General features: G+C 43.0%; 2 protein-coding genes across 2 annotated transcripts in view; one reads left to right on the top strand and one right to left on the bottom strand.

Moving 5' to 3' along the window:
• Positions 1–2,249, top strand: part of CIITA (class II major histocompatibility complex transactivator) — a 36,397-nt gene extending 34,148 nt beyond the window's left edge. Inside the window, exon 20 of the mRNA XM_074919023.1 lies at positions 79–2,249. The gene's annotated coding sequence lies outside the window, so the exon portion shown is untranslated. The remainder of the gene's footprint in view (positions 1–78) is intronic.
• A 1,858-nt stretch (positions 2,250–4,107) lies between these two features.
• Positions 4,108–13,262, bottom strand: DEXI (Dexi homolog). Its single transcript, XM_074919516.1, has 2 exons — positions 12,292–13,262; positions 4,108–4,758 (listed from the first exon to the last, which is right to left on the bottom strand). Exon 1 carries the CDS (start codon positions 12,814–12,816, stop codon positions 12,535–12,537), a length of 282 nt encoding a protein of 93 aa, XP_074775617.1. The 5' UTR covers positions 12,817–13,262; the 3' UTR covers positions 4,108–4,758; positions 12,292–12,534.
• Between the last annotated feature and the right edge of the window lie 64 nt (positions 13,263–13,326).

Genomic DNA, 13,326 nt, shown 5'->3' with positions numbered 1-13,326 from the left:
AATATATAGTTTTGGTGATGTTAATGGTGATTAAGCTGATGGGCATATATCTAATGTTCTGTTTTCATCATTTCATAGGTAACATAAAGAAGAGAGGAAGGTCTCCTCTGTATTCTCTTATTTTCCTGCTGCATTATGAATTGGAGGCTGATTTTCATGACAGTGGCAAAATGAAAAAAAAAAAGCCACATTTAAGCTTCTGAGTGATGCTTGAAGTGGGTGGATGATGGAGTTCAAATTTTTTAAGGGTCATTTAAAATGCTATTCAAAGACCCAGTTGTGTTTCTACTGAAGTGATAAAGAGTTAAGCAACATCAAGTTTCAAAGATGAAAAGAGCATTTGGATATTGTGATCACCATTATAGGTGACCAGAAATCACCAGGATATTGACAGTACAAAATTCCATCATCAATCCATCGAAGAGTAGACTGCAAGCTGCTGGACCTGCAACATTTGAAGTAGTGACAAATCAAATCTAATTGTTTCATGGTGTGAGTGGTAACTGCGATCAAATTCAGTTTGATTATTTTTGGACTTACAAAGCTCAGTGTTACAGATTTCACCTGTCTGTCTGGGCTGATCTGAAGCGTTAGGGTTGGGAACGTAAGTAAGAATTACCAGTCTTAGAAAACAGTGCGATACTGTAAAATTATCCGTGATAATCTAGAAGTGGCTCTTGATGCTAATCACCAAAGCTGTCTTAAGGGATAGAAAGATACTTTCTATCACTCTCTTGTTATAAAATCCTTCAAAAAGATTGGGAAAAAAAAAAAAAAAAGAAAGAAGAAAGGAACTAAAATGGAAAACTGGTAAGAATTTTTGTGACATTATCACAGAAATTCAAATGCATACAAATAGCTTCAGTTTATTGCACAAAAATCTTCAAAGTGACAATCTTCAAAGGTTTTTACTGTCTCAGATGAGAACTTTAAATTCATATACCTGGATTGGGATTTAGTTTTTCACTTGCAAGTGGCAGCATAAGTGTACAAGCATCGATTTTCTACTTCACAGTGAAATCACTGTGTGTGGTTTATGTGGCCTTCTTTTACAGAGTTATGAAAAACTAGGCAATGGCAGACTATAACATATTTCAAAGCATTATCATGGGTCTGTGCTGCTGGTCTCAGTGATATGTGGGCCAAATATTGGTCCTGCTGACTGCAATAGCAAAACAATTGTTGTCTTTTTTCTTTTATTTCAGCTCTGTGAACATGGAGAGAATTTATAATGCTACCGAGACAGTTGTCAGGACTAGCATTCTGTCTCCCTGTCCAGATACAGTCTGTAGACACAAAAAGGGATGGACAAAGTTAGGAATACTCGATATGCCACAAATTGGGAAGAGAGATCTCTACTTCATGGTTAGCTTAGGGTCAGCTCAACAACCTCTTTGAATTCTCTTCTACTAGGAAAAACTGACAATACTGACCCAAGGATCTATGCAGACTAGAATCTCTCAACTAACCTCTCAAATACTCCGTTACTTGGCTTTTTAAAAGTCCCCAATTTAAATATTTCAAAACCACAATCTTTATGTTCTTTCCAGCAAATTATACTTTGCTAAAACTTCAGTGCCTGCTGAATCTTGACAGCAGGAATGGAGAGTGGAAAAGTTAAAGAAAGAAGGAAGGATGGAAAGAAGGTCTGGTTTGTTGTTTCTGTTAATCAAAGGAAAGTGGGGAACTGAACATAGTATGTGAATGAAATGGTACAAGAGAGCAAGGTGGAAAAACTACAGAGAATATAACTAGAAAGTGGTATTTTTCTTAACTATCTGCATGGTTCTTCTCTCTAGCCAAACTCTAGCCACAGTAATGGAAAAAAAAAATCTCACTTACAATCCCCTCTTTCAGCTGTTCGAACAGGAGGTAGTTTGAGCCAAATCTCGTGTGATATTCCCATCAGCCTGCGGCACTCCAGCCATGCAGATCCATGGTGAACCCTTGTCTTGGTTTCCCTTATCTAAGCTTTGGATGACAAATGCCCCTTTAGGAACATATTCTGCAGCTACACTTCACTGTGACTAAACCTGAGAATGTCCTAAATATTACACAGGCAGTTGAATGTTATAGGACCCTGTCTGGACTGATAAAATCATGTTTGGTATATACTGCTGTTCTCTTTCTATGAGTTAGTGGGAGATGTATGTTTATAATGTACAGACTGTAAATTGTGATAGTGTCTTGGTTGTCTTTATGCATCTTTTTTAAAGTATTAATAAAAGTGAGTATTCCTTTTTACAGAAGCTTGTAGTACCTGTTGAAAATTATTTTGATTTTTCTCTCAGGAGCACTATGAAACCACTGTTGTCTTCTGAACCTAATGATGTGCTCAGGGCTTTGCACTGTAGGTTAACGGAAAGCAGTTGTGTGAGGGAGACAGGTTGGTCCTGCTGGCACTTACCAGTTCACCGGTCTGGAAATGGAGAAATAATTCTTTCTTAACAGGCAATGAGATCTTGAAATGCCAACTACAGACTGTAAATCCAGAATTAGAAAATATGAAAGTGCTGACTGAAGCCACCTGCTAGTAACAACAAAAAGGTCTTTTTCATCCTTTCAGACTTTCTGCAGTTTAAAAGTTCTAAAATTAATCAGGGTTCAAAGTCTGGCTATTCTGTGGCACAGGGCTCATCCAAAATGCTTTTGTCAAATGAGTGCCTTATGTATGGAGGACTGAATTCACTGGCTACCCTAAAAAAGCTGTTCTGATCAAATCTGTGCTCTAAACATCTTTCAGGATGAGAAAAATGCTACTCTCTATGCCCATGCTCTTTTTGTTGTCAAAGAAGCCTTGATAAAAGGCCAAAGTTTGTGTTATGATGGTAGTCAGATCCTGTAATCTGAGTACTCTGCCCATGGTTTAAATGTATGAAGCTGAGCTGTTCTGAGAAATCAGAAATCTTGATCTAAGATTCAAAATCTGCAAAGTGAATAACTTGGTGGAATTTGTATTGCTTGATCTGTGCATCGTGTGGCATAAACCCACTGCAGGGAAATGATTACGGACGAGTAGATGCTGCAGTAAGTACCTATAATGACAATCTGAACCATGTTCTTAAAATGGCTTACATGTGACCCTGAAAAATTAGTGTAAGCCGTCTCAGTGAACAGTATGAGTTTCTAATTATACAGGCAGCAGGAATGCTGCCTTCAGTAGCAAAATTCAGCCTTTCTTGTGTTGGGCATGTGAATGCAAACTTAGCAAGTTTTTCGAATTGTCTAGTCTTTATATAGGTGCCTGCATGGGGATTTAGTTCCCTATCTTCACATGTTAGAATATTATGCCCTAAGAGACTCCATCCCTGAATTGCAGGCCAGGGGGAATGTATGGAACAAAGCACTTGTGTTTTAAGGCCCCAAACTGTATCTGGTGGAACCTCTCTTGGAGAAAAGCTACTTAGTTCAGTGACAGCACTTCATGTCTTGCAGGAGCAACTGAAAATTGCATTTGGAGCACAGAATTTTGGGGACTGGGAGCTAATTTCTACTGCACCAGGAGTTAAAAAATGCCATTTAAGTGCAACCCACTGAGAGCACCACGAAAAGAGGTTTTGACATGCAAGTTTCTTTGTCATTGTTTCAAGGGGGATCTAAACCGTCACCCTCTTGTTCCCTCACACTGGCTGTCAGAAAACTCACAACACTGTCGTAACTCTTTTGCCCAAGCTGGGAGCAAGTGGTAGAGACAGACATTGCAGAGGACAGACATAACGCCTAGAGAGTGTTCAGGAGGAGTGTTTTCAGTTCTGCTTTATATAAAATGTTCTTGATACGTCACCTCAGCTTAACAACTGCACGGTTACAAAAAATTAGACTTTTCTAAAAAATATAATAAGACAAACCCAGTACAATACCTGCCCTGAATAACAGGTGGGCTCCCTGCCCCCTCCGTCACAGTGCACAGTTCCTGGTGTTTCAGTTCAGGTCTGATTTTTTTAAGCAATTGTTTCTGAGAAGAATTTCCTACTTGTTGGCCATCTCAACAATCTGGAACTGCTTGTAGGTACCTGTAGAAAAACTGGAATTTCCTGGAAAGCATATTTAAATTATTTTCCGTTTAAACTGAAAAAGAACAACTCCAACACAACTGCTTAACTTTTTCATGGAAAAGGTCAGTCTTTATTGTATTGCTTTCACATCTGTACATAGGAACATGAGCTTAAACAATCGGGAAAGTATCTTGTGTTAGATAATGAATCCACCTGACATATAAAATTCACTCTCTGATCTATTTCAAAACGCACAATTTAAATAAAATATCTTACTAGCACAGTTCTTGCCGTAATACTGCCCTGAACAGAACCTCCTTGCAGTCACTCCTGCATATTTTCCCCTGAGAGAGCACTGTCTTTGAGCTACTAGCTGGTAGAGTTTTCAATGTATGATTGTAAAACTTGCTTAAGCAGTATGTAGAGCGTGTCCATTCGGGCGACATTATATTTATTGAAAAGTTTATCAAATCTGAGTAACATCTTGATTTTCTGTTATAATAGAACATAGCTTATATTATTTGTTCATACAGTCCATCTCAGAACTACCTATGGAAGCCCAGTATGGTGCATGAAATCACTGCAGCTAGTGCACACTCGAGAGGCAATGACCATGGAGAAAAGTCACAACCGAGAAGGTCTGATGACAACTCTTCTTGTTGTCCCCTTGTCCTCCTCTTCATCTCTATATTTCAGAGTATAGTTTCTTTCCATGACTTGATCCATTACTGTGGTCATAGTCCATTTCAGGTATTTAATGAATCTGTTTAAAAGAAAAAACATAAATACAGAGTAATCCTCTATACTTAAAAGGAACAGAGAAGTCACTGTGTATGTTAGATATAGCACCATGCCATTGATGTCTCTTAAAAATAAAAACAAAACAAAAAAATCAAAATGTTTTGGGACTATGGATAATAATTTGAGACATAAAGGCCTGAACAACTTTTCAGAGAAAGCAACGTTACAGTTCCTGTTATTGTCAGAGCACATTAGTCCTTAGTGTAATTTTAACAGAGGCATGGAGGATATCAGTGTGAGGGGTATGAGAATAAGCTGTCAACCACAGTCTATCACATCAATTAGTAAGGGTTACTCTTAAGACTGAGTACACCCAGCTGTGAAATACAGCAGGATAGCCTATTTTAAGCTAAGTTTGATATCGTTAGTCCTGCTTATTAGAACTGGTTTTTGAACTGGCTATGTTTTCTTAAGCAGATACCATTCATTAGACTGTTGTTATTTTTTGTATAACTGTGTTAATTATGTATTGCCTACATTTGACATAGCCTCTGATTTTCATCACTTAGAGTCACTTTGTTCAAAGCATTTTGGATCCACTGGTAAGTAGTTATGGAATTAAATAACATGTTGGGGTAACTTCTTGGTCTTACCGAGAAGGCTAAATTGCCGTTATATTGCTTTATCCCAGTTTATCTAATTTGCCTTTATTGGGTCAAAATATCTGACAGCTGTTAAAAGGTGATTTTTTTACTATCATCAGAAGTAAACACAAGGCTGAGGAGCCTTCTTTAAGCAGAACCAGAGCCGTGGATTATGAAGGTACTGGGCACTAGTGCCTGTATCCATTTGGTCTTGTGTTCTTACAGATGGCTAATTAATATAGTGTAGAACAGGGCAGCTCTGAGGGGATGAATCTGTGTTGAAGAAGAGTTGAGGTACAGAAGACCAAGAGCAGGTCCCCTGGCTGCCTGCAGCTCAGGAGATCATCTGTGCTGTGTGGAGCAAGCATCTGGAAGGACAGACAGCTCTTCCCTCCTTCCCCTTTATAGGTGTCACAGCCCTCCAGCGCAGCGTGGAGAGGCAGGGGACCCTACAGTAAAGGTGCTAGTTCTGTTGTATAATGGGAAGGGACTTTGTGGTACAGAGCCATAACAGACCTGCCAACAGATCTGCTTGAAGCATGGAGCTCTACAAAATGGCACTTGCTGTGCTGCAGGGCAAAGCACAGCCTCTCCCCCCAGTTCTTCGCTTTCCGTGCCTGGAGCAGAGGCTCAGCAGATCGTATGTCAGGTTGTCTGGCCCTGAGGCAGAAGGGCTGCCACCGTTTCAGGTGCAGAAGGTGTAACAGAACCTATGAGGAGTCTGAATGAAGAATGAAATGCGATGGTCACGTGTTCTGCGTGAGCATGGACAGACGGAGGAATATGGCATCATTAGCAAAGGTGTTACAGGAAGCTGAAAGCAAACATGCAATACTGGGGGGAAGGTTTTTCTATGGGTTGAAAGCAAATTAAAAGGTTGGAAGCAAAGAATAAGGCTTGGTAGGAAAGAAGTCAGTAGCAGGGTATACCAGGGATCAATTTTTATCCAATGTCACCATTAGTGACCCAGAGAAGAGAGTGAACAGAGGAATCTTCAAGACTACAGAAAATAAGCTCTTTCAGGTATTCAGATGCTGTACTGATTGCAAAGAACTCCAGAAGGATTTCGTAACACTGAGTGGGCAAAAGGTGGTGGGTCGAAAAGACATTTGCTAAAGGGCTGGGCAGCAATGCACCCGCTAACATCCCTCATTCTACCACTGTGGATTCTGGAAAGTACAAAGAGACCAGAACTGTAGATTTTGGTCAGGGTCCTGTGCTCCCCCAGAGAGCATCCCCTGCCCCTGTCAGAGGCAGAACCTCTGCCTCTGGTTGGGTGATCATGGTCTGACTCATCCTGACATTTCATATGTTCTTGTGTGCCACTTACTGTAGGTGCTAGGTCAGAAACAAGAAGCATTTTTGTGTCCAGTGAGGTATTTCTGTCAAATGCCTATCAGCTACAGTGCCCTGCTAACAATAATCATATGCTCAAAACCCTGTCTCTTAAACTGAGAACAAGAAAAGGGGAAACAGCAGCTCTAACAGGTTATTTGTGTGACGTTTATCTGTTTGCTTTCCAAGTTGAACTAAAAACTTTGATCTACAGCAGACAGCTCAGGGAGACTGTTAGTGCTCGGCACTGTAGATCAAATTCTAGGTTGACTTATAAATAGCACAGCAAAATGTATTGGGCCTCCAAAGCAAAGTATGAAGCTGTCTAATGGAAGTGTCAAATACTGCTGTAGGGCTGCTAGTCCAAGACTGTAATTTGTAGTGGCAGATATTAAATGGGGTGTGAATGATACAATTGACCAGGATATTCAATCTTGCCTTTCTATTCAACTGATTAAAAGTCTGTCCTTCAAATTTCACGTGAACCGAATTATTAACAGAAAACTTTAAAAATTAAAAAACAAATGGAAAATGAAAAGGTGGCAAATATTTTTAAGATCTCAGAACTATAGTCTTCTAACAGCCTAAAAGACACCTTGTAAGCATTTGACAGTATGGCTATTATAGCGTAACTCTAGCATCAGAAGAAGAAACTCAGTCATGGTATTTCTGTTAATTCTGTCTGTGAAGTTATTGTTCTTCACAATTCAGGCTGGACCAAAGAAACACGGTGGCTCTGTTTCGTATCCTGACCTTGCCTGCCTTCTGTTTCCTGACTTTCTGCAAGAGTGTGTTTCAGATCTCATGGCCTATTTGGGCTCTACTGTCTGAGCAAGCCTTGGGTCGTTTTTTCTGGATAAAGAGAAAGCCTTCAAAGAGCATATAGACTTAAGTCTATTAACTGAACTAGAGCTTTACCCAGTAATAGATCATTCAGTGCAGGTCATCATTTCCCATTATACTGTTATTTTCCATATATGGCTGCTATTAGTCTTTATCCTTTTTATCACATATATTAGAAACATGTTTGTGTCCTCAGAGAGTGTCATTCAAACTATTCAGCTATCTTCTTCCCAAGTTTGTGGCCAAAGTACTAAAACTCAGCTGGGAAAAGAAAGACAGTTTGACAGTTTTCCTGAAGAAATGGAAAGATTGAGACACTTCTGTGTACTATTAAATTCTTCAGGATGGTTGCACTCCCTATAAACTCGAATCATTACAAAGGGACAAAGCCAAAGAGTTAGACTGGACAGACATACAAACTCAATGTCTCTAAATTATTCTTTTCTTCTAGTTTAGGATTGCTAGTTGCTGGATGAACTATAGTGTCACTTTGCCCCTTCTCTGGAGGAAACAAACATGAAGAATTAAATTGGATTCATTTCTTAATTCCTTTGGCAGTTTAAAACTGATAATTTGCTATTTCACCTACTGAAGCAAGTTGATTACAGTAAGCTTCATTTTGTGTAGGGAAGAACCATAAAATTTATTTTTTTAAAATTATTCTTTTCAATCACTTGTGGCTGGTGCTTTTAACATATGAAATACTCAGGCCTGAACTATTTCTATCCTAAATTGAACATCTCTTTATTTTCTATGCCTCATTTTAATTCACGTTATTAAAAGCAGCCTTTGGAAAACTTTTTTTAAAATCTGCCTTCTCTTTTTGCATTATATAAATGAATGCATTTGGTAGAAAATCACTTAGGACTGTACTGTCCATGGCTGTGGTTTATGAGTCTGTATGGACCATTCAACAGTTAACCACGATTTTGTCTTCCTTCTATCTAGGATGGAAATCCTGTTAAAAGTCAGAGTACAGAAGTATCTTTAAAGCAGAGCTATCAGGTGAGCTTGAGAGCTCAACTTCTATTAATTTTAATAATATCTAAGAATTCAAAACACAGTTCTAAAAATCACAGCTACTGCTCTTAATCCTGTTGTTACTATAACTCATATAAAATAGCTGTCTCATCTGTATCATGGAGTCAACAAGCCACTTTTTTTTTTTTAATACAGGGAGATTTCTACAAATAAGGGAAGAGCATAGTGAAAATGGCAGGGTAAAATAAGTAACAGATCACTGTGCTCACTATTTTCAAGATTCAAAGTCTGAAAAGGAAGAAGTCAGGAGGTGGATTCTGATGCATTTATCCTGAGTCTGCTAGTGATAACGTTTTTCTGATCTGTTCCTTTATGTGGCATCTCTGTTTTAGAGAGATGGAACGGAGGCATGAGTGAGTTAAGCTCACAGAAGACATCAGTGGCAGACAGAGGAAGGAGTCCAGCATGCTTATTTCCATCTCCACTGGGCCATGCTGTCTCTCACAGACACTGAGCCTGAATTTCTAATTGGCACTGTATTGATGAGCTAGTGAGCAAAGCTATTTCTTTGATTCAGGTTTGGATGCTGGCATTCAGCAGAAGTGCTGAGTCACAAGTTTTCGAGTGCTGGATTCTGCTCACTGAAGACATTCATCATAATTCACCCTGAAAAAATACAGGTAATGCTTGTACTGTAAGATTAACAAATCCAGTATTTCCTATTCAGTTTTTATTATTTATTACTTTTGCACATTTTCTTTCTGATTAGAGTACTTTGTGATGAGACACATCTGATTTTAAGAAACTACAAGGAGAACAGTCCTATCACCTTATTCCAGGGGACTTCAAATCTAATAAAGAACCTGGCACACTCAGACTAAAACAGTAGATAACATGAGCAAGCTCAATTCTGCTCAATTTACACAGATGGATTTCTCCGTTTGGATAGAATAGGAAGCTTTGAGCTGCTTAGCTGTCTACCTTCAATCTCTGCCACCAACTATGCTCAGAAACCTGGACATAATTTTGTTCCTATTGAGTTTATTCAAGTGAGAGTTTTGCTGCAAAAGAGAACAGTGCTTTTCTCATTCACACGCTCTTTTATTTTTAATCTAAATTAGCCTTTCCACATTTCGTAGAATCGCCTCTTGGGATTTCCCCCCTTTGTTTTCCTGTCATACATGCCACTCACCTCTTGGGTGCAAGGCATCGCTCTCTAAATGCAAGGAGCACACTGCAAGGTTTCAGCTAAGGCTAATCATAGCTTTTTAGTTGTTCTCACTAATCACTGGTGAGTCACATGAAGAACACTCCTATTTAATGCAAAGAGTATGCCTATGTATTTTTCATCTCTGCTGGTAAAACTGAGACCCATTCTTCCTGCATTGCCTTGTGAATGCTGAGCACTTCTAGGTCTAAGGGAACAGGGCAGGTGAGCAGCCTTCCTAGGCCTGTGGAGAGCACAGGTTAACGCTCGCCCAGAACTTGGGTCACTGCAGGCGAGGCCAGAAGGGATCTCAATCTTCCCATTCAGAGACTGACTTCTGCTCCCGAAGCAGAAAACACAGCTCCAAATTAGGGCCCTCCTCTGCCTGACTTGCTAGGGAACTGGCAAGGAGGAACGGCACAGAACAGTGAAGAAACCTGTAACCAGGATATTAACAAATTCCTTTTCATGGTGACATGCTGAGTCTTTGCCTGCTAGCTAAATAATTATGCAATTTGTGGCCTTGTTGCTGCATATATACATATAATTAAATATATAAATAGATGAAGCTCAGTAATAGTATATTTTTTTTCTCTCTACTAATTGATCTAACTTCAAGGATTTGTGATTTGACTCTCAGGGGAGACCACCACCTAACATGACAACTTCCAAATTAAAGGGTCAAGGCTGGAGCTGGTACCTGTGCAGAGCTCCATTAGCTCAAGGTGGATATAGACTAAGATTTACTTCTGAGCTTTGTGAAGACCTCTGCATTTTAATTTCTACATATGGAGGTGACATGGTTTTACAGTTAGAATATCAAAAAGTTTGCAGAGCTGCTTATCCTATTAATATAAAGGAAAATTTTAAGAAGCCCATTTATCTACACTGAACAGAACTGTGCCCTATCAAACTATGTGTTCGTGTAATAGGAAAAATCCACTGAGGAAAATTACGTCTGTTGTTCTCCTAGGTCTTCCTGAAAACTAGATGTGACTCATCGTGACAAATCCTAGTCAGCAAAAAAGCAATTAAAAAAATATTTTTAATCCCTGTGTTAGATGGTGTCGGAGTAATAAGACTTAGGATTTGGGAAAAGGTATTTTAGGGGAAAAAATGTCTAGGGCTTTTTGTACCAAAGACTTTGCTTAAATTTCCATTAGTTTTTATGAATTTCTTTCCTGGGATACAGAGCATGTGTGTTATTTGCCCAGCTGAAAAGGGAGAGGAGGAGACAGCCACAAACGTGGCTAATAGTGCTTTGTGGGATGCTTAGCTCTGCTCCTGACCTTCTGTTCTAGCGGAAGTGATTCTAATCCAGCTGCTGGGGATGGACCACCAAATGCTGGCATGGACACTTTCATCTGCAGTAACTATATGCAGTGGGATTTCTTCAGTAGCAAAAACGTTTCCCACCACTTGTTATGCTCCCATCTGCCTTTGACCAAGCCTTGTTCAACTGTGTTTGTGCCATCAGTGTTACTCCAACAGCAAAAATGTCTATTTTTTCCCTCTAAACTATTGACCAAAATCACCTGCTATTGCTTTATATGGAAACTGAACAGAAATATTTAGGAGATAATTTCAACCTGTATGAAAGACAGCACTAGAGGAAAGGCTTGGGTTTTTGTTTTTCTTTTGTTGGGTTTTTTTAAACTGGAAGACTGACTAAAATAGCTTGATGTTTAAATGGTATTTGTATAGTATGTTCACCAAGGTTATGTTTGTAACCTTACAACAGAATTTGCTATTTCCGTAATTTCAAAATAGAAAATAAAAAGGTATCCTGAACTGATTTTTCAAATTTACAGACAATATTTTGCTAAAAATTCTACTGGCAGATTTGCTAACACATTTTAATTTAAACTGTGAATGTTTTCATTAACATACATTTGGCACAGAAAGTCCTAGCTAGAAATAGTGATTTTCTTCCCAGTTGCATTTCAGTGTTTTAACATGCTAAATCCCTACAATATTTCCAGAGTTTTAGTATCACTCAAAACTACAATAATAAATCGATCAAGCAAACCCTCGTGCTGCGAATGACAGGAGGAGAACGGTGAGCTGGGTCGGTTTCTTATTTTCCAAGATAGCGGTTTAAGGGGCATCTGACCGAGATGTATTTCTGGCTCGGGTACGGTCTCCGAATTTTTCTAAGTATGAGCCTGGGTGTTCATTCAGAATCAGAGCTGCTTTCAAGACCGGATTAGCAAAGTTGCCCAGCTGTAAGCGTAACACCTAGCGCGGCCGCGGCGGGGGCTCAGAACGGTGACATTCGTCCTCCGGCAAAGCCCCGGTGCTCGCTGCGCAGCGGCGGTCACGGCGCGGCCCCCCCGGCCCCGGGCTCTGCCCGCAGAGCTCGCCCGCGCTAGAAGCCGGGGCGGTGCGTGTGTCCCCCCGCCGCCCGCCGCCGCGGTGCCCCGGGAGGGCCGTCCCCAGCCCTGCCGCCGTCCCCAGCCCTGCCGCCGTCGGGACGGGCGGGCGGAGCGGCGCCGGGAGCGCCCCGCGGGCCGCTGCCCGGGAGGAGCCCGAGGCGGTGACTTACTTCCCTCGCCAGCCCCATGCGTGTCCGCGGCCCTGCCCGGCGGCGGGTGCCGGCCCCCCGCCTCGCCGCTGCACCGGGGGCGGGGGCACTGTGGAGGGAAGATGCTGCGCAGAAGGAGCCGAGCCGCAGCGAGGGCATCCCGGGGCCGCGGCGGTCCCTGGGCCACGGCCATGCCGGGACACCCGGCCCCAGCCCCGGGCCGGGCGGCGTCACCCCGCAGCCGCTTCGGAGCGCCCCGGGGCGTCACTCCAAGTAGCCATCAAAGACATCGAGCTCGCTGTCCGTCTCGTAGAGCACGGAGCCGGGGTCGGAGAGCACCCCCAGATCCACCAGAGCCTGGTCCATATCCTCGGGCAGGAAGACGATGCCTACATTGAGAACGATGTACTCCATCAGGAAGGCATAGTACAGGATCAGCACGTTGACAAAGAACAAGCCCACGTAAAACATATAGGGCAGGACCAGCAGCGCATGGAAGGCCCAGGACTCCAGCGAATCCAGACGTGCCGAGACCGCGGCGGGCATGCAGCCGTGCGGGGCTGCGGCGGGCTCCGGCGGCGGCGGCGGCGGGCACCGACCTGCCCGGCCGGCGCGGGGGGGGCGGCGGAGCCGGGAGCGGGGCGCGCAGGACCGCGCTCCACGGCGCCGGTGGCAGGAAGGGGCAAACGCCCGGAGCGGGACCCCGGGAGGAGGCGAGCCCCGCGGGGGCGCGGAGGCGGCACAGCCGCAGAGCGGCCGGCTCCGTCCCTTCCTTCCCCGGAGGAAGCGGCGCCCCGGCGGGCGGCCAGCGCGGGCTTCAGCAGCGCTGCCGCAGCCCCGCGGTTCGCAGGAGGCTCCTCAGGGGCATTTCCAGCCCGGCTGCTGCAGTCCCGCCGCGGCTCCCCTCCTCCTCCCGCCCGCAAACTTCGCGGAAGGAGCCCGCAGGCGCGTTGGGGCGGTCGGCGCGGAGCACCTGCCGCCGTCACCGAGCCCGCCAGCCCCGGCCTGCGCGGCAGGACACCCCCCCCTGCCCGCCCCCTCGCCTCCCCTCCCCGC

The sequence above is a fragment of the Athene noctua genome, chromosome 15 (genome assembly GCF_965140245.1).
Source record: "Athene noctua chromosome 15, bAthNoc1.hap1.1, whole genome shotgun sequence".
Classification (NCBI taxonomy): Eukaryota; Metazoa; Chordata; class Aves; order Strigiformes; family Strigidae; genus Athene; species Athene noctua.
The sequence above is the reverse complement of the archived record's forward strand: the minus strand, read 5'-3'. Positions and strand labels throughout refer to the sequence as shown.

Excerpts from the sequence above, each read along its gene's own strand:
- DEXI (XM_074919516.1), bottom strand. The coding sequence starts at position 12,816 with ATGCCCGCCGCGGTCTCGGCACGTCTGGATTCGCTGGAGTCCTGGGCC.